Below are 20,630 nucleotides of genomic sequence, written 5' to 3' on the forward strand. Positions count from 1 at the left end.
CCTCTCGTGGCATGGATGAAGCTCGACTTGATACGGGAGGTCTCTTTCAGGTCCTGCGAGCCAACAGTTAGATAGTAAGAATACAGAACCAAAACGCCCTATAGCAACCAAGGTTCCAAAGACACTTACAAAGTAGGCCAGTCCAAGCCCGTTGTGGACGACGTTGGACAGGAGCCCCACCACGTGCTTCATCCAGAGGCGGAGCTCCTCGAGATGTTCCCACTTTTCAGCCTCCTTCCGATCATCCAAAAAGATGTTGGGCTCGAATGGATCGGTGGAGGCCCGAATTCTGATCCGGTCAGGGCACCAGTTCTCCATCTCCTGGTCAGCACGCGCCTTGACGCCCCGGATGAGTTGATCGACGGTCTCGAGTGACCCCTCGTGGCGCAAGAACAGGTCGACGAGGGAGGGGAACCGCCCGTCGTCATCAACCGTCTTCCAGGTCCCAGTCTCGCAGGCGCCACCGCCGCCTGATGTCCCGGCTTCGTCTTCCTTGGCGAGAATGTGGTCCTCCCATGACCGACGCTCTCGAAGGAAACCTGGAGCAATCCCGTCCATGCCGTAGATTGTGCCCCTGATCTCGGACTGAGGGTCGACCGGGGTGCGCATCATACAAGCGAGTGCCACCACGCCGTCTCCTCGCCCCGACTCAGCTGGGATCGAGGCAGGCGCTCCCGGACGGAGCCATGCCGGGGTCGGCGGACCATAAACTGGCAGACCCTCCTCCCCAACTTCATGCACTTGCGGCGTTGGCAGCACTGGCTGGGGCGGACTGTGAGGTCGTGGCTCGAGCAGTCCCTCCAACTGCTGACTCCTCTGCTGCTGCTGCTCCTAGAGCTCTCGCAGTTCCTGCTGCCGGTCCTGCTCCAGTAGCTCCTCGAGCTGGGGACCATCTGGCTGCCGCCCTTCCTCCTTTTCCTCCTGTTGCGGCTGCTGCTGCCCCTCCTGTGGCCATTGCCACGTTTCCCGCTCACGCTCCTCCTCCTCTTTCTTCCTCCGCTCCTCGACAGAATGGAGCCAGATGGGCCAAGGCGTCCGCTTTGTGGTGGGAGAGGCCTCGACCTCCTCGTCCATGGGGCGGGTGTCTTTGGAAGGACCGTCACCGCCAGACCCGTCACTTATTGTGGTAGGATCCTCCTCGACCCCAGAGAGGGGAGGCTCGGGGGCTCCCTCCTGTTTATGAGGACGAGGCACCTCGATCCGTTTCGGCGACGGTGGAGCAGACTCCCCCACCAATGGACGGGGCAGAGCACCGTCGACACAAGTCGGTGGCCGGGGGTTGGAGGAGCCTGTAAGCACGCAAACACAAAAAGTCAGTCATGATGGACGACCAAAGGTAGCATGATATCGGGGATGAACCACCAACCTGAGTCCTTGGAGGTTGCTCCCACCTTAAGCCTCTTGGCCATCGAGGGCTGGGCTTGTTCGAGTGTCCGCTCCAACCTGAGGGAAGAAGAACGAGCATAAATGAAGACCGCGGCCCAAGAAAATGCAAAAGCATCGAAAAGCAATAATAGCGACATTGAAATCTTACCCCACAGGGAGAACGACCCGCCTGCCGGTACCTCGACCGGCGGGCCTCGAACCGCCCCGCGTCAAAGCTCCAAGCACCTCTCGAGCAGGCGTCGGCCTCGGCTCAGCATCTCCCGCCTGGCCAGCGCCTGGGCTGGCGCTCCTGCGATCCGTTCCCCCCTTGCTGGAAGCCGCAGCGCGGCCACGAGTCAGTGGCCCCGCCGTCAGGGACTTGACCTGATGGCCCGCCTTAGACGCGGGAGGAGGTTGGGGGCGGGAGACACTCCGACCTGGCGCCGGCTCTGAAGGAGTGTCGGCGCGGGAGCGGCGCGGGGACGGCTCCCTCCGCTGACTTTCACGAGACTCGTTTGGCGCCCCCTTTGGGACTACCGTCCGCGGGACGTGGACGCCGGTCGGAGGCAGGCCTTCGACGATCCGGTCGAGATGGGACGCCATTCCCTCCGAATCATCGTTGTCGTCGTCACCATCACTGCCATCATCCTCATTGGGGGATTCTTCCTCAGGCTCCCCCCTTTGCCTAGACTTTGCTCGACACGCCTCTAACGCTTGGCGATCGAGATTCTTCTTCTTTTCCTTTTTCTTGTCTAAGTCCTTTGCGGTCTTCTGCTTTTCCGCAGACTGGCGCCGCTTGTCGCGATTGACCTCATCCTCCATTACTGGATGCCTCGAGGATCGAACGTCGATCGGTCCCTATGCGAGCAAAGACAAGCTTAAAGGAGGATCAAAGAAATTCCAGAATCGAAGCCATATGCAAGAAAAAAACTTACCAGATCGATTGATCCCTCATCAGGCCTCATAGGGAAACTGTCAACGTGCTCTGGCTGGAAGTCACCGGCAACGGCAGCCCTGACTCAGGCCGCAGCCTCATCATCCGCCGGAGCCTCGTTAGACATCCGGCATGCCTCGAGATCCCGGGACAAAATGCCGTGACCCACTCCACACTGGACGTAGGGCATTCGTAGCCCAAAGTAGTATAAATCCCCTGTGTTCCCTTGCATCACCATTCGGGTTTAGGAAGACACGTAGACTAATTACTTGTTAGTGCTTGGACCCCGAGTCCAGACACCGACAGTTGGCGTGCCAGGTAGGGACCTTCTGCGTGGTACTTCCTTTTCACCGTTAGGGAAGCCCGGATGGGAGACAGATTTCGCCCACTTCACCTCGGCACAATCATGATGTTTGGGAGTTTGGAGTTCATGTCTCTTGGCTTTGGCTATGACATGGTCCTTCTCCCACCTCGTGATGACGCCGAGCCTCGTCCCGAGCCGATCCCACCACAGCCAGTGCGTGGGAGGCGCTCGGGGCACCATGCAAGGGGAGCCTGGGGCGGGCGTCGGAGGTCCAGCATCTCTGACCTTACCGCCAAAGCCAGGGCTCGTTCGGCCCTCCCCCCGCATGTTCCTCACCAGATTGCCCATTCCTCTAGCCCACGTGGCGCTAGAGGTAGGGCCCGTGGAGCATCAAGTTCTGCTCCACGAACCAACAGAGGGACACCACGACCCCCTGTTCCGCCCCGATCGAAGGGCAAAGCACGACTCCCACCTCCTCCTCAAAAGAAGGACCCGAGAGCTTTGACTTCTCAGCACCCTCCCACGTCACCCAAAGCTGCGGTGGGAGAACTCGCAGCTACGCCTTCTCAACTCCCTTTCAGGCTCAGGAGCGCGGCCGCCACCATTGCCTCTTTCACAAGCACTTTGCTAAGTGCATACGCGGACCATTCGGGGCACCACTTAAGCTCTACGCTGGACCTTATCGCCACACCACCCGTTTCGTCGTACCCCGAGGATCCCACCTCAGGAGAAGACGAATGGGCCGGCACTGACTTCTCCAGTCTTGGTGACCCGGAGACTTTCATGCGCTTCCTTGAGGCAAGCAACTATTGCCTCAGCTACTCTGAGTCCAATGAGGGCGGCTACGATCCGTCATGAGAGTGCTTCAACCTCGAAGTTGAGGGAGCAACATCTGATGCCCAAGGTGGCGCAGGACCCTCTGAGCGGCAGAACGCGACTCCTCCTCCAAACATGACCCCGGAGGTCACCCTGGAGCGCACGGAGCCACGTCCGCCCCTACAGAGCTTCATCGACCCGACCTCAAGCAGCTCACCGAACTAGAGGCTAGGCTCGAAGAAGAACATGTGCATCTTTGGCAACTGCGTGAGACCCTAGAACGAGAACAATCCACCTAGGGGGACGGAGGCTCGGCCAGACGCCATGCCCGAGACGTCAACCGTCGCATTGTCGAAGACGAGGGAGGAGATAACCCCCTAGTCTTTAGCATGGCCAGCCAGAATGTAATGGCTGCTACGCTACTCCTCAGAGCGATGCCCGAGCCATTGACTCCTAAGGGAAGAATGGTGCACCGCGGGCTTCGTTGCCTCCTAGAGCAAGCTGTGGTACAAAATGCGGAAAGTTCTACGTCGCAGTCCCACGACTCAAGGGTGTTGACACTTGCTAACATCACTTGAATACTAGGTTGTCATCCCCAGCATGGCACTAGAGTGTACTATGGTATTTATACACACGCATATAAATCCACAAGCGCACGGATATCGTTGTAGCTTTAAACCGGTTAAAGGTTTTATCGTATCCACAGGGAAACGGGAGAACCAACAATGCTCTAACTTAACCAAGATAGATAGATAGATAGGTGTAAATAGGAAAGATGGTAGAATTAAATAAGAACAATATTAAAGGTAAGATAACAATGGGTGATAATATAGGAATAGAGAGTACATCAATCTAGTATGTGGGCGATGGTAGGAGAATAGAGAGGATAACTATGGTTTCTCTACTTCAAAGGGGTATGTCTATGTGTGAGACGAACCACGTGATAAGATACACCACAAAGGATGCTTATCCATAGGCCGATAAACCCTACCAGTCCTGCTAACGGGAGGTGGACTACAGGGGACCAACGTAGCTGTCACCTACGTGGCCTACCACACGATCCGGCTAGACAGGGGATATCCACAAGTAATCTAGGTCTAAGCACCATGCTTACACCTATACTACAACTCTCACCTATAGCGTCCTATAGATTAAAGTACTCAAAAGAGTTGTGAACCAGAACATACATGGATAGTAATTGCATAATGAAATAGAAGTAGATTACCAGAGTCATCCCATGAGCAAGCTTGATTAGAGCTTGATCATGGTGAAGTACAACAAGAGGAAGAACCGACAGGCTGGCCTCTCCTCCAATCCTCCCTCGCTCTCCATCTCGCTACTATCTAGATCTACTCTAGTTTAGAGATGAGAGGAGAGCTCTCATCTCCAAACCCTAGCTTTTGCTCTGTCTATGAATAATGAATAGGGATCAAGGGGGTGCCTCCTCTAGGGGCCAGGGGGTCTGCTTATATAGCCCCTCCAAATGAATGTGGGCCGTCGGATCAAACCGACCTTAATCGCACGGTTTTCCTTGATCCTTTAGGTCGGTGGAGCATAATCCGCGAGGCGGAGCCTGATTGGTCCAGATAACATGGCAGGCGCCCAAGGGGGGAGGGCGGGCACCCTGTCCCTAGGCCCGCTCGGCTTCTCGTTCGTTCCCGTGGCTTCTGGAGTCTTCTAGATGATAGAAAATTGCACGACACGTTAATATCTCTATGTAAACCTGACATGTGGGCCTTTCCTCCATATTTCCTGATAACCCCCTGCAAAAATAGACAAACACCAAAACTCGTGGAATTCTGTCAGATAAAACCCTACGTCTAGGTGTTGGTTGCATTTGGATCTTTTTCTTTGTTTATTTGATAATTAAATTTGGTACTTAAGGACCGTCAACAACTCCCCCAAGCTTACCTCTTGCTCGTCCATGAGCAAGGATGGACTCAAGAGTTTCTGCAGTGGTTTCATGCCTTAAAGGTACACATGCATTCAAACAAGATCTCATCTCTTGGTTAGGGTAAACTGTTAAGATTTAAACTTACTCATTTTTCCTTCCACCATGGGGCTTGTAACCGTCACTTGTGTCTTGAGTAGTTCAAGGATAGAACGGTTAAGTCAAGCGCCATGTCTCTTGTTCTTGATCAACTATAGCTCTAGAGTTTTTGCAGATTTTCAAATAAAACTCAGAGATTCCTTGTATGACTCTCTCTAGTCTCCCTTTTGTGGTATTTCTAGATCCTTACCAAGGCAGTGATGGTATATGTCGTCTCTCAAAGTATGTAGTATTTGTGGTATAAGGCATAGTGACATTGCCTTCTCTCTCGCCCTACTCTAATAAGGTTTTGATATCTGGAGCTCATAGGTGGGAGATAGCTAATACATACTTACAAGACACTTATTGCATAGTCAAACCATGGATCCAGAAGAACAAGTCAATAAGTCAAATCAAGATGTGCATGTGTGGCGAATGAATGGTGTATGGAGATGATGGTGATAATGGTGAAAACAATGGTGAAAGTCTAATTCTACTTTTGCTCTTTTGAGGGGATGCATACCTTTCTTGCACTTGAGGCTTTTGAGGGGAATGAGATGCTCTATATTTTATTTTTCTTTTCTCTCAGGTGGGTATCTTGTACCCCTAATTCTACTGTCGGACACTTGTCCATTTTTATCTCTCGTCTCACTTTTTCTTTTTTCGAGGTTTCGGGCACTTGCCCCTTTTTATTTTCTCATATTCAATTTTTTTTTTCAGAGCACTCACCCTCCTAGAATAATATTGCAAGTGGTAGTAACCAAGATAACTCGAGTGTTTATTTCACAGGGAATAATAGGGATATGAAAAAGTTTTTGGCTATTCTCTCCTGGATAGGAGTAGAATAATTTTAGGTGAATCTAGAGATGGAATTGAGTGGATGTATGTGGATGCGTACTTCCGGAGTAGAAGTAGCATGTATGAGTGAACGTGCAAGTGAATCTTGATTTTAACCACATGACAAGCTCCTAAGGGTCTACACAGCTTGACCACACTCAATGCTCATAAGCAGTAAAAAGTAAATGTATGGTTCATAGTCTAATAAGCATGTATATATGGCTGTGGTAGGATTTAAAACTCTCATCATACAGGAACTCATCATGCAACATTTTAAAGATTTTCAAAGATAAAATTCTCCAGAATTCTAGCATCTCTAGGAACAGATAAACAGCAGCTCAACATTCCCATATCGTATCTGTTAACGACTTAGACTTTAGATCAAGTACTCTTCCCACGAGTTCAGGTTTAGAGCAAATCTTAATTCATAACAGTCATGCCTAAACTTGAGAGAGATTTCAATTTTGAGAACTAGTCATGGCAGAGCAACTATTCATTATTTCCATGTGAGAGCTTATCATGAGGGTTCATAGCAAACTTTATTTATTTATTTATTTAGCAAACTAAGCAAAAATATATATATATAAGCACAAAATCTTTATTTGGGTTTTTATGATTATGCATCTTTTTATTATTTGAGTAAAGTATAAACACGAGTAGAAACACATAGGTGGATAAATGGGGGTGCTCTCCCCTGAGCTATATTTTGACGTAATTTCTTCTGATGTAGCTAGCAAGTGGCGCAGGTGTATTTGAATGTCGGCAGCACCCTGACAGCGATTAGGATGTCCTCCGTCTGCTAGTCTTCTTTGATCCTTGAATTCTGTGGAGCTCAAATAGACAACAAAGCTTTGTGGAACTGGTTAATTGTTAGCATAAAATCTTTTAGCTGTTATCATGTTGAGCTTCCTCTAATAAATATTACTCTCTTTGGTAGGATCATAAATTTATTTTTATATTCTCATTTTTATAGGATAGGAATATATTTATTTTATTTTTACACTACCACAGTGAATGTACTTATGGGTTTTATGCCACGAGCATACTCACATGGGGCTTACTGTTTTTAACATTTTTATTTTCTTTTCAAGGTAGAATGATTAACTAACAAGCCATTTAAGGAAAGTCAATAATTTAAGGGAAAAAAGGGAATGCAGAAAGGATAAATTTGGATAACTACCGATTTTACCTTTCGGTGAGGGTTCAATGTTTTAAGTCTTCTGAACAAGACTTCTCACTGTGTTCATTCTTTAGGTGCGTCATTTGATTCAGGTGTAGACCTTGACGTCTGCACCTCTTGATACGGTGTCACCCATGTTTTTTGTTTGCCCAGTAGTTCGAAGTGCGGCGTTGGCAGCATCCTGTTCAGTGTGATTGTGCTCGTAGATCTAGGTCCTTCACTCGGTGGAGTCTAGAAGTTGTAAAACTCCTTTATGTTTCTCAAAATGTGTCCTGCTCATAGAGACAAGGCAGAGATCAAGTGCATGGGTCGTGTTGGTGGAAAACACCAGAACCAAAAGTATATTTATTCTTCTCTATTCTTAAGCATAGGGAGCAAGACTGTAATAGAACTGTCCAAATTATAAGAGATTAAACCTAATAGTGACCATTTGCACAGTCAAACCATCAAGCTTAAGCCCATATAATCCCGGTAGTCCGTGAAATCTCGAAGGATTTCAAACCACAACTCACACATACAGCCAAGATTGTAATAAGTTCAGTGGTCACCATTCACAGTTACATCCAGTTTGCAACATTCATCACATACATCGGAGTTCAAATGTAGTTATAACAAACCAAGTTCACAAGTGGTGGAAGCTTCATAGTTTTAAAATAACACACACATTCAGTCTGATACAGTGCCATTGTTGATCATTCCCACAAAAGCAAAAGAGAAGGTAGAGTGACCATCGCCCTTGGTCTAGTCATCACCCATTGCTGGGTAAAAGCAATGAATGCAATAACCATAGTACATCTGCCCATCTGCAAAACAACATGGGAATGGAACCGTGAGTATGAGAATGTACTCAGCTAGACTTACCCGTCATAAACCAAAATAAAGACTCCTCAAGGATCATGAAGGCTGTATAGTGGGGTAGCTGAAACCTTTTTGCGTAAAAGCACTACTCAAAGAGAAATACATTCTAGCAATTCCCTTCTTCTTTTAATTAGCTCAGGTTAGGTATTATTACCTATCATATAGATTTGCACCTATACTATTGCAAACAAATGTTGTGATGTGATGGTACCTCATCATAGCATTCATAAATCATTTCTCATTATAACCCAAGTGTTTCATAGTCCTTACTACAAGGACAGGGCTCATGTCAAGTGCTCACTATCCAGGAGCGATGGCGATTCGAATCGATTTTTGACCAGCTGGCGAGTTATTCCCCACATAAACGACACTCACTGATCAAGTGAGCTATAGATCACCATATTACACTATCCAGGACCAATTCGCAGGTTTGGCAGGCACCACCAGTACCCAAGGACCTTTTCGGCGACCGAGGTATCCAAGGTATACAAAGGTTGCGCACCGTTCCCTGGTCGTTCTCCTCAACCATCACCAATACAGCGCATGGCGGCTCGACTCCCGACGCGGATAGTGTTCAAGCTTCACGGTCAGAATGACTTATCCTTCTAGCTAAGTGTGGGGCATGCGTTCAACATGACAAGAGGGCCGTCAACGATTGGTCCTTAATTGACACAAGCAGGGGCACTACGGTCAACTCCACCATAAGACCCTGCCCGGTCTCAAGTTCATTCCCACACTTGGTTACTTTTTCCTCATAGCATTGACAGCTAAACAAAAGGTGTCCACCTATATCTCGCAGGTGATAGGAAATCACCCGACTTCTACCGTGCTAAGCAAGCTAAGCATAGACTCCGAGCCTATCTACATAGGACAAGGTAGATAAACAGGTGGTAATATCAAGGAGTAAGTATGCATCAATGGTATCAAACAATTCCTATCACTTAAATGCAGCATAGTAGAACAATCATAGTATATTAATTAAGTTAGCGAGAATAGGGAGACTTAGAATGCTCCGGGGCTTGCCTTTCTCAAACGTGCTAGGCTTGTGGTCTGGACACTCCAGAAGCTCTCCTTCTGGCTCTGGTCCTCCCGGAAGTTCCTGCTCTTGGGCCTCCTCTTGCTCCTCGGGTCCCACCTCGTTTTCCTGTGAGCCTGTATGATGCATGTGTGCTCATGAGTGGAGTGCGAGATGCCCGGGATGCAATGCTTATGCAAGTGGGTACCAGATGACCATGACATGGTGCGTAGGTGATATAGGTGATTACTCCTACAAGGTAGTCAACATCATCCAAGAACATGTACTCAAATTAAGCATCTATTGTATTCTCTTCTACAAGTTGTTTTCATGGTTAACCAGCAAGCTAACATGATGCTTCAATGATACACCAAACACCCTTTATTCCATTTAACTTATGCACAACAATTCATAATTTATTTTTGGTTATTATTGGACCTACAACAGTAGCATATACTTATGGTCATCAATAAATTCCATAAAAATTACAGTAGATCACAGGTCAATTATAAAGTCTACAATAAATTTTTCATAATATTTGGACACTCAGTTTGGCCTACAAAAAATTGCAAGCTTACTAAATACAATTAAGTATAAATACCCTACTATTGACCAAGTGTCAAACAACAGATTTCATATTTTTATAAATTACTTATTGACATAAGAAACACCCAAAAAAATTTCCAAATTAATTGCATGATCCAAATATTTATTAAAAATCATAAACTACTGCCATGCAAGCAATTAAATCATTACAAATCAATTTATGCAGCAAATAATATATGACATATTTTTCCCAGAGGCTAATGATCCATGCAAAGCTAACAAAACAAGTTTCATATTTTTCTGAGTTATATTCTAATTACTATGCATTTTCTAAATATCAGTAAAAACATGGATTAAATATATTTGTATAGAAAAGTTGTTCAAACATGACATGCAATTACACCAGATGGTGGATCGAACACACCAAAATTTATTTCACCAATTTTGGAGCCATGGATCTCAAGATACAGATTTAATACCATTTAAATCATTTTCTAGAAAACATTTTTTGTAAATCCTTTTCAAATCCGTATTGAAAAATGCTAGGACCACCCGTATCTCTACCCGCCTCGGTCCCCTTGCGGCTGACAGTGGGCCCCCGACCCCACTGGTCAGCGTGACCGAGAGGGAGAGCACCTCCAACGAGCGGATCTCGTCGACGGTGATGTCTCCGGCCACAGGGTGAGCACCAACGTGCTCCCCGCAGCGAGGCGCACCCGAGGGTACCCTTGGTTTGGTCGGAGGACGACCGGAGCACCCCTGCTGGCATGCATGGCGGCACGATGGCGCTGCTCGCCGTGGCCAGGCCACTCCGGTGGGGTAGAGTGCGCGCGGGGAATCGTCCGAGCTTCCTCACCATGTCCCGAACCTAACGCACTCAAGAGCAAGCGAAACGAGGCAGAAATAGGAGGGTTTCGACGCGGCGGAGCGCTCCGACGAGGTCGGGGAACTCCGTCGAGCGATTGCAGGCTCGCGGATGGCTTTCACCTTTGTAGAGTGTGCGCAGGGGCTTACCGCGGTGAAGGCAAGCACGGCGGTGGTCTCAGAGCGGAGAATGGCTCACAGGCGCGGCCGGCGGCGAGCGGCGGTGCTCGGCCAGCAATGGCGCCGCGGCGGTCGCTGCTGCTGCGGCTGCGCTCGCGAGCGGGGAAGGAGAGGGAGCAGGGAGGGGACAGTCGGCCGGGCGGCCGCGTCTATGACGCCGGCGTACGGCCGCCACGTGGCCGGCACCAGGTGGAGCGAGGCGGGCGCGTCCGCGCGCGGAGAGGGGAGGGCAGCCAGGCCGCGCGGCTGAATGGGCCGAGAGGGAGGCAGGTTGGCCTAGCAGTGCCTGCCCCCTTTCTCCTTTTTTTCTTTTTTTTGAATTTCTTTTCTCCAATAATTTTCCAAACTCATTTTGACAAATTTAAAACCTTTTTTAGCCTTGGCCGCCAAAACAAAAGTGGTCACAAATAAAAAGTTCTACAACTTTGGTTTAAGTTGAAATTCCAAACTCCAAATAGAATTTGAAATGCAACTCAAAACTAGTTCTAGGTTTTTGAATAAATTCATTTTGGGGCTTTTTGTATAAAATCCATTTCTCAAATTCTATAGCTCCAAAAGTTTCACAAAATTACTCTTAATTCTTCTAAAACATATTTCAACCTATTTTGGTCAACACAAGAAACTTGGAAGCAAGCATACTACATGAAATTTAAGCACATAAAATCACACTTGGGTTAATTGCTATGCTCATGTGATGCTATGCTTATGAGAATGCTTATGAGACTTCAGTGCATGCATAACACCTAGGGTGTTACAGCCCTTCCCCCCTTAGGGAAATCTCGTCCTGAGATTTTGGGTTACTAACCATTTCTTATGAAATTTTGGGTAAACTGTTTTTAGGTAATCCTCGGTTTCCCAAGTGGCATCTCTATCGTCGTGATGACTCCATACCACCTTATAAGTTTTGACAACTCTGTTCCGGGTTACCGCTCCTTGGTATCTACGATACCCACCGGTTGCTCTTTATATTCCAAATCTACCTTTATCTTGATTCCTCCAAGTTCAATCCTCTACTCGGGTACTTTCAAACATTTTCTTAGTAGGGACACATGAAAAACTGGAAAGATTGAGCTCAACTCTTCAGGTAGCTGAATCTTGTAGGCCATAGGGCCTTTCCATTCTTGTATCTGATACCGTCCCACATATCTAGGTGCAAGTTTGCTTCTAACTCGGAAGCGCTGAACCTTCTTCATTGGCGTAACTTTGAGGTAAACATAGTCACCCACATTAAACTCAAGCGGCCTTCTTCTCTTGTCGGCATAACTTTTCTGTCGTGATTGTGTGGCTCGCATGTGTTGTTGTATTGTTTGCACCTCCTTCTCAGCCTCGTTGACGAAGTCGATTCCATAGTATCTCCTTTCACCGGGTTCGACCCAGTTTAACAGAGTCCTGCACTTTCATCCATATAAAGCTTCGAACAGAGCCATCTTGATACTCTCTTGATAGCTATTGTTGTAAGCGAATTCAGCCAAAGGTAACCATGATTCCCAAGATCCCTTTTACAATAACACACAAGCTATCAGCATATCTTCAAGCACTTGATTGAGTCTTTCCGTTTGACCCGAGGTTTGGGGATGATACACTATGCTTCTTATCAGACTAGTCCCCAAACTCTTATGCATTCGCTCCCAAAAGTGAGCGGTGAACTGCGGTCCTCTATCCGATATGATGGTCTTGGGAATACCATGCAGCTTGACAATCTCAGCCAGATACAAATCAACATATTCAGGAGGTCCATAACGAGTCTTAACATTAATGAAATGAGCCGACTTGGTCAATCGATCTATGATTACCCAAATCGAGTCATTCCCCTTTCGTGTAGTCGGCAGACCTGTAATGAAGTCCATACTGACCTGTTCCCACTTCTACTCTGGAACCGACAACGGTTGCAACAGCCTTGCGGGTTTCATGTGTATAGCTTTGACTCTGCAACACATGTCACAATGGGCCACATATGCGGCTATCTCTTTCTTCATTTTGGTCCACCAGAAGTGAGACCTCAGGTCTTGATACATCTTACTACTGCCAGGATGGATAGAAAGCTTTGAGAGATGCGCTTCATCCATGTTGTGATTCTTTAACTCTCGATTCTTTGGAACTACCAACAAATGTTGAATCCACAATACTCCTTTTTCATCAACTCAAAACTGAGTCCATGGGTCATCCTTGATCTTCTCTTTGATGTGAGAAATACCCTTATCTATTTTCTGTCCTTTGATAACTTGACTTTCAAGTGAACAACTGAGCTGTATGTGACATAACACTTCAGGATGCATGAGATTGAAACCATCTTCAAACAAAGGTTGAACCACTTGATAGTGTGGTTTGCGACTCAAGGCGTCTGCTACCACATTAGCCTTGTCTGGGTGATAGTGGACCTCCAGATCGTAATCCTTGATCAGCTCTAACCATCTTCGCTGCCTCATATTCCGCTCGGACTGAGTGAAAATGTACTTCAGGCTCTTATGATCCGTGTAGATGTGACATTTATTTCCCAGCAGATAATGCCTCCAGTTCTTCAGAGCGTGCACTATAGCTGTGAGTTCAAGGTCGTGAGTTGGATAGTTGACTTCACACTTTCTCAACTGTTGGGAAGCATACGCTATAACTCTGCCTTCTTGCATCAGCACACATTCTACACCACTTTTCGATGCATCACAAAACACATCAAAAGGCTTCTCTATATTTGGTTGTGCTAGAACAGGAGCGGTGGTCAGCAACTTTCGCAAGGTGTGGAAGGCTACTTCACACCCTTCCATCCAAACAAACTTATGATCCTTTTGTAGCAAACTGGTCATGGGCTTAGCAATCTTGAAGAAGTCGGGTATGAAACGACGATAATACCCGGCTAGACCCAGAAAGCTTCGAACTTCCGAGACAGAAGTTGGTGCCTTCCAGTCCATGACTTCCTGTACCTTTGACGGATCCACAACAATCCCTTCTCCTGATAGAATGTGCCCTAGGAAAGGAACTTTCTTCAGCTAGAACATGCACTTGCTGAACTTTGCATACAACTGATGTTCCCGCAGTCGTGTTAGCACGACTCTTAGATGCTCGGCATGATCTTGCTCATTCTCTAAATAGACTAGAATGTCATCGATAAACACCACAACGAACTTGTCCAACTCTGGCATGAAGACTGAGTTCATCAGATACATAAAGTATGCAGGAGCATTTGTCAACCCAAAGGACATGACAAGATACTCATACAACCCATATCTAGTGGAAAAAGCAGTCTTCGGTATATCTTGGGGGCGGATCTTAATTTGGTGATATCCGGACCTCAAATCTATCTTGGAGAACACTTTTGCCTTGGATAACTGATCAAACAAGATACCAATCCATGGCAACGGATACTTATTCTTAATTGTTACCGCATTGAGTGGACGGTAGTCCACGCACATACGCAACAATTGATCCTTCTTTTTCACAAACAACGCCGGACAACCCCATTCAGACGAACTCGGCCGAATGAAACCCTTATCCAGCAGCTCTTTCAGCTGAGTCTTCAATTCTGCGAGCTCGTTAGGCGGCATCCGGTACGGCCTTCTAGAGATCGGTGTTGTACCCGGTATCAACTCTATAGCGAACTCCACTTCCCTATCCGGGGGAAGTCCTCGCAACTCTTCCGGGAAAACATCAGGAAACTCACAGACCACTGGGATTTGTGGCAAAGGAACCACTTGTGTAGCACAAGAGATGCTAGCAAAGTCAAACCGATGAGGCAGAGGTACTTGAAAAGAACCACTACCCTGGGGTTCTTTAAGAGAGAGAGCACCCTTTTCCCAGCATCTATGACAGCATCCCACTCCTTCATCCAGTTCATGCCCATGATAACATCCAAGACTAACCCAGGCATGACTACCAGATTTACTCGAAACACACAGTTACTTATATCCAGGGTTGCCCCTCGGACCACTCTATTTGTCAACACATCTGCCCTTGCCGAGCTGATGCGATAGCCATATCCCAGATCTGTAACTGTTTGCTCATTCTTTTGTGCAAATGCTTGGCTCATGAATGAATGCGATGATCTAGAATCAAACAAAACAACTGCAAGATGTTGGTTGACAGGAAACATACCAGCTGTTACTGGTTCTCCTTCCGGGATCTCCTCTATTGAGGTATGGTGCACACAGGCTGGGTAGGTTGTCTGCTGCATCTTGGGGTAGGGACATTCTTTAGCAAAGTGTCCCATCTTGTGGTAGTTGTAGCATGACCCCTTGGTCATGTTGTTGGCAGCAGGCGTTGCAGCTTGATTCGCTCTTGGCTTTGCGGGAGCCACTGCTACCTTGTATGGCTTCTGCTGCGTTGGATGCCCTGTGTTCCTTCTCTGCGGTGGTCGGAACCTAGCACCTGGGGCAGGAGGACGATACTGCTGACGCCCTGCCACTGGTGCCCTGGACTGAGACGATCCGGCTTCAAAAGCCCTCTTGCGTGACTTGGATGCACTATAGTTGTTGTTATTGTTCTCTTGAGTCAGACAGACACTCATGTAGGCATTGAAAGTAGCCCGGGACCCTGTACCCATAGTCTTCAACATCTTTGGGCCTAAGCCTCTCTAGAAACTAGCAATCTTCTTAGCCTCCGTGTTCACGAACTCGGGAGCATAACGAGCGAGATTATTGAAAGCATGCAGATACTCCTTCACAGACTTGGTCCCCTGGGACAGCTTCATGAACTCTGCAACTTTCATTTCCACCACACTCAGAGGAATATAATTTCCCCGAAAGGCGGTGGTGAAGCGGTTCCAGGTGATCGGGGTGCCCTCTGGGTAGGTGGTGCGATGATGGGACCACCATATCCCAGCAGGCCCCTGCAACTGATGCACGGCATACTCGGCCTTAAGCTCTTCAGTGATTCGGAGGAGACGGAACTTCTGCTCCATGGTGTTAATCCACTCATCGGCCTCAAGCGGTTCCAGAGCCTCGTTAAAGACCGGTGGTTTGGTATCCATGAAGTCCTTGAAAGAGCTATACTGATTTACTTCACGGCCGCCTTGGTTATCCCCATGGCGGGTGTTGTCAGCTATATTACGCAAGGCTTCTTCCATGTTGCGCTGCATCTGCTCCATGTTGCGTTGGCTCCTCAAAAACTGCACAAAAAACACATCCGCAGTATACGGAGGAGGTGGTGGTGGTGGCGGTGATGGTGACCTTTCCTCATTTCTACGAGCGCCACCTCAGGAGGAACCTGCTCCTAGACCGGGGTTGCTGTTACCCCTACCAAGCATTTGCACCATTTGCATGCATCAATGATAAGCAGTAATTAAGAGTTGCTATCAATTGGTAGACATATGTAGAATCATGTCGTGCTGAATTTACTGAGGAAAATAAATTCGCACAATAAACAGAGGCACAACAATTCATCATCCACACACAACATCACTAACCGATTACTTAACATTTATGCAACAGGGTTCACATACATCCAAAATTGCCAGCATACATACACTAGACTTTCAGCATTAACACAACTCAACACATAAAGTTTTATACATCCAAGACCCAACAGATTACAAGACATGCCATGCCTCAACATCAGCAAAAGAAGGACTAGCTCTAGGGCCGTAGCATCTACTCGCTATGGTCACTGTCCATGCCAGAGCCCTCCTCGTCCTCATCTCCAATAGTGGCTGCCTACATCTCTGGATCCTCATCCGTCTCATCGTCAGAATCTAACTCAGCTGCCCCAGGCAGGTGGTGAGGGTGGAGTTGGTTATGCAGCTGGTGGATCTCCTCATGCAGGTTCTCGTTGTACTCCTCAGCATTAGCTAGCTGCTACTCAAGCTCTAGCTGTCGGGCCCTCAGGATGTCCTCCTCGTGCCAGGCTTCATTCCTCTGACCAAGCACATGAACTAGCATGCGCTCGTAGTTCCTATGAACGGTGGTCACCCTGTCCCTCTGCTCTCTCACTGCGAGCAGATCCTGACTCACCTCACTGCTCCTCTGGACCGCTTGGTCCCTCTCTAGAGTCACACGGGCCAACTCTGCCTGCAGCCTCTCAACCTCACTGTCAAACTCACGCTGTAGCTGGCGCTTCTCATCCTGAACTATGAGAAGAGACCCAGACAAGCGTCCCAAACAACGCCCTAGACCCCCATAGGTCTTCATCAAGGCAAACATAGCACTCATAGCTGCGCTATCACTGTGCTGATCCTCATCTGCACTCCTCTCTAGAGCATTCACCTTGGACTAATCCCACACCGAAGTGTAGGGGTCACCCCAAGGAAACACCCCAGCGAAGGCGTGGGCCAGTTCCTGTGGAAACATCACCATGATATCCATCAGAACCGCAAAAGCAGCCCTACTAGCACCCTGGAAACGCATGGTACCTCAGGACTCGTACACCCAGCCACCCCAAGCGGGGTCACCTCCACTGGTAGGGATCAGTGCCTCAATCCCCACCAGGGCCCCGTCACCAAGCTGCTCCTTGTTCCAATAGTAACGAGGTTCCCTTCCTTCAAGATACCCCATCGAACTGAGCACTCTCCAAAGCAGGGTAGGCATCCCAAACTCCTCTAGGAACTTGCTCTTATGATGTGAGCTCCTAGATGCCAACTGATGGCGAGGGGCCCGCCCACCAGTGGACTTGCGAGCGGTGAGCCTAGTGTGTGCCATCTGCTGAAAATAGAATACCTTGGGTAAGACTAAGGAAGTAAGCAATGATACGGAATGAATATGATGCATGCATGGACCTACGATCTCACAAACTTAGAAAAAATAAATTAATACTAATTGGTACATGCGGTGGCACACAACGTTCTCTCATAACGTAACTAGCGTTCTAGGCAAGAACGTGGTTAGCGTACCTACAGAAAACTCATTTCAGCCCAACCACAGTATGAACATGTAGAACAAAAATTTAAAGCTATACACCCCACACACATAGACACCACATCCATGCATATGGTGTGTTACTACCCACATCATCGTCCTAGTGACGGCATCGCCTCTCAGGATGGAATCTCCCAACATGCGGTACTGTTCCCAGACACACCAAATCATGTGTGCATGACACAGCACCTAAAATGACTTCCCTAGATTGGTAGTGTACCAAATCATGCTCTCACAGCTCTCAATTACTGGGGCGTAGAGGAAAGATTGATCCATACATTACCACTCAAATGAATGGCACTCATACTATTGCACGCCGTATGAGCGACGAAAATAGAAATATGATGCATAACCCCCAAGTCAGTCCTTAACTGGGCATAAAGGATATGACCATGGCACACCATGTAGTTTTCCAAAACACTTATTTTAATACCTTGATTATCGTTAATTGGATAGATAACTTTGATCAACTGGTTTAGGTTCAATTTAGAACATACTTATGAACAGCAACTCGCTAAACCTTGCTCCGATGCCAGCTGTAACAGAACCATCCAAATTATAAGAGATTAAGCCTAATAGTGACCATTTGCACAGTCAAACCATCAAGCTTAAGCCCATATAATCCCGGTAGTCTGTGAAATCTCGAAGGATTTCAAACCACAACTCACGCATACAACCAAGATCGTAATAAGTTCAGCGGTCACCATTCACAGTTACATCCAGTTTGCAACATTCATCACATACATCGGAGTTCAAATGTAGTTATTACAAACCAAGTTCACAAGTAGCGGAAGCTTCATAGTTTTAAAATAACACACTCACATTCAGTCTGATACAGTGCCATTGTTGATCATTCCAACAAAAGCAAAAGAGAAGGTAGAGTGACCATCGCCCTTGGTCTAGTCATCACCCATTGCTGGGTACAAGCAGTGAATGCAATAACCATAGTACATCTGCCCATCTGCAAAACAACATGGGAATGGAACCCTGAGTACGAGAATGTACTCAGCTAGACTTACCCGTCATAAACCAAAATAAAGACTCTTTAAGGATCATGAAGGTTGTATAGTGGGGTAGCTGAAACCTTTTTGCGTAAAAGCATTACTCAAAGAGAAATACATTCTAGCAATTCCCTTCTTCTTTTAATTAGCTCAGGTTAGGTATTATTACCTATCATCTAGATTTGCACCTGTACTATTGCAAACAAGTGTTGTGATGTGATGGTACCTCATCATAGAATTCATAAATCATTTCTCATTATAACACAAGTATTTCATAGTCCTTACTACGAGGACAGGGCTCATGTCAAGTGCTCACTATCCAGAAGCGATGGCGATTCGAATCGATTTCTGACCAGCTGGCGAGTTATTCCCCACACAAACCACACTCACTGATCAAGTGAACTACAGATCACCATATTACACTATCCAGGACCAATTCGCGGGTTTGGCAGGCACCGCCAGTACCCGAGGACCGTTCCGGTGACCGAGGTATCCAAGGAATACCACGGTTGCGCGCCGCGCCCTCGTCGTTCTCCTCAACCATCACCAACACATCGCATGGCGGCTCGACTCCCGGCCTGGATAGTGTTCAGGCTTCGTGGTCGGAACGACGTATCCTTCCAGCTAAGTGTGGGGCATGCGTTCAACATGACAAGAGGGCCGTCAACGATCGGTCCTTAATCGACACAGGCAGGGGCACTACGGTCAACTTCACCATAAGACCCTGCCCGGTCTCAAGTTCATTCCCACACTTGGTTACTTTTTCCTCATAGCAATGACAGCTAAACAAAAGGTGTCCACCTATATCTCGCAGGTGACAGTAAATCACCTGACTTCTACCGTGCTAAGCAAGCTAAGCATATACTCCAAGCCTATCTACATAGGACAAGGCAGATAAACAAGTGGTAATATCAAGGAGTAAGTATGCATCAACGGTATCAAACAATTCCTATCACTTAAATGCAGCAGAGTACAACAATCATAATATATCAATTAAGTTAGCAAGAATAGGGAGACTTAGAATGCTCCGGGGCTTGCCTTTCTCAAATGTGCTAGGCTTGTGGTTTGGACACTCCTGAAGCTCTCCTTCCAGCTCTGGTCCTCCCGGAAGTTCCTGCTCCTGGGCCTCCTCTTGCTCCTCGCGTCCCACCCCGTTCTCCTGCGAGCCTATATGATGCATGTGTGCTCATGAGTGGAGTGCGAGATGCTCGGGATCCAATGCTTATGCAAGTGGGTACCAGATGACCATGATATGGTGCGTAGGTGATATAGGTGATTACTGCTACAAGGTAGTCAACATCATCCAAGAACATGTACTCAGATTAACCTCTATTTTATTCTCTTCTACAAGTTGTTTTCATGGTTAACCAGCAAGCTAACATGATGCTTCAAATATATACCAAACACCCTTTACTCCATTTAACATATGCACAATAATTCATAATTTATTTTTGGTTATTATTAGACCTACAACAGTAGCATATACTTCTGTTCATCAATAAATTCCACAAAAATTAAATTAGATCACTGGTCAATTATAAAGTCTACCATAAATTTTTCATAATATTTGGACACTTAGTTTGGCCTACAAAAAATTGCAAGATTACTCAATATAATTAAGTATAAATATCTTACTGTTGACCAAGTGTCAAACAACAGATTTCATATTTTTCTAAATTACTTATTGATATAAGAAACACCCACAAAAATTTCCAAATTAATTGCATGATCCAAATATTTATTAAAAATCATAAACTACTGCCATGCAAGCAATTAAATCATTACAAATCAATTTATGCAGCAAATAATATATGAAATATTTTTTCCAGAGGCTAATCAACCATGCAAAGCTAACAAAACAAGTT

At 46.9% G+C, this 20,630-nt stretch overlaps 1 protein-coding gene across 1 annotated transcript; it reads right to left on the reverse strand.

Annotated features, from left to right (window-relative positions):
* LOC110437557 (actin cytoskeleton-regulatory complex protein PAN1-like) lies at positions 832 to 2,330 on the reverse strand. The gene is made up of 4 exons (XM_021466030.1): positions 2,301 to 2,330; positions 1,535 to 2,223; positions 1,367 to 1,443; positions 832 to 1,289 (listed from the first exon to the last, which is right to left on the reverse strand). The coding sequence occupies exons 1-4, from the start codon at positions 2,328 to 2,330 to the stop codon at positions 832 to 834; spliced, it is 1,254 nt and encodes a 417-aa protein (XP_021321705.1).

The sequence above is a fragment of the Sorghum bicolor genome, chromosome 8 (assembly GCF_000003195.3).
Source record: "Sorghum bicolor cultivar BTx623 chromosome 8, Sorghum_bicolor_NCBIv3, whole genome shotgun sequence".
NCBI classification, from domain to species: domain Eukaryota; kingdom Viridiplantae; phylum Streptophyta; class Magnoliopsida; order Poales; family Poaceae; genus Sorghum; species Sorghum bicolor.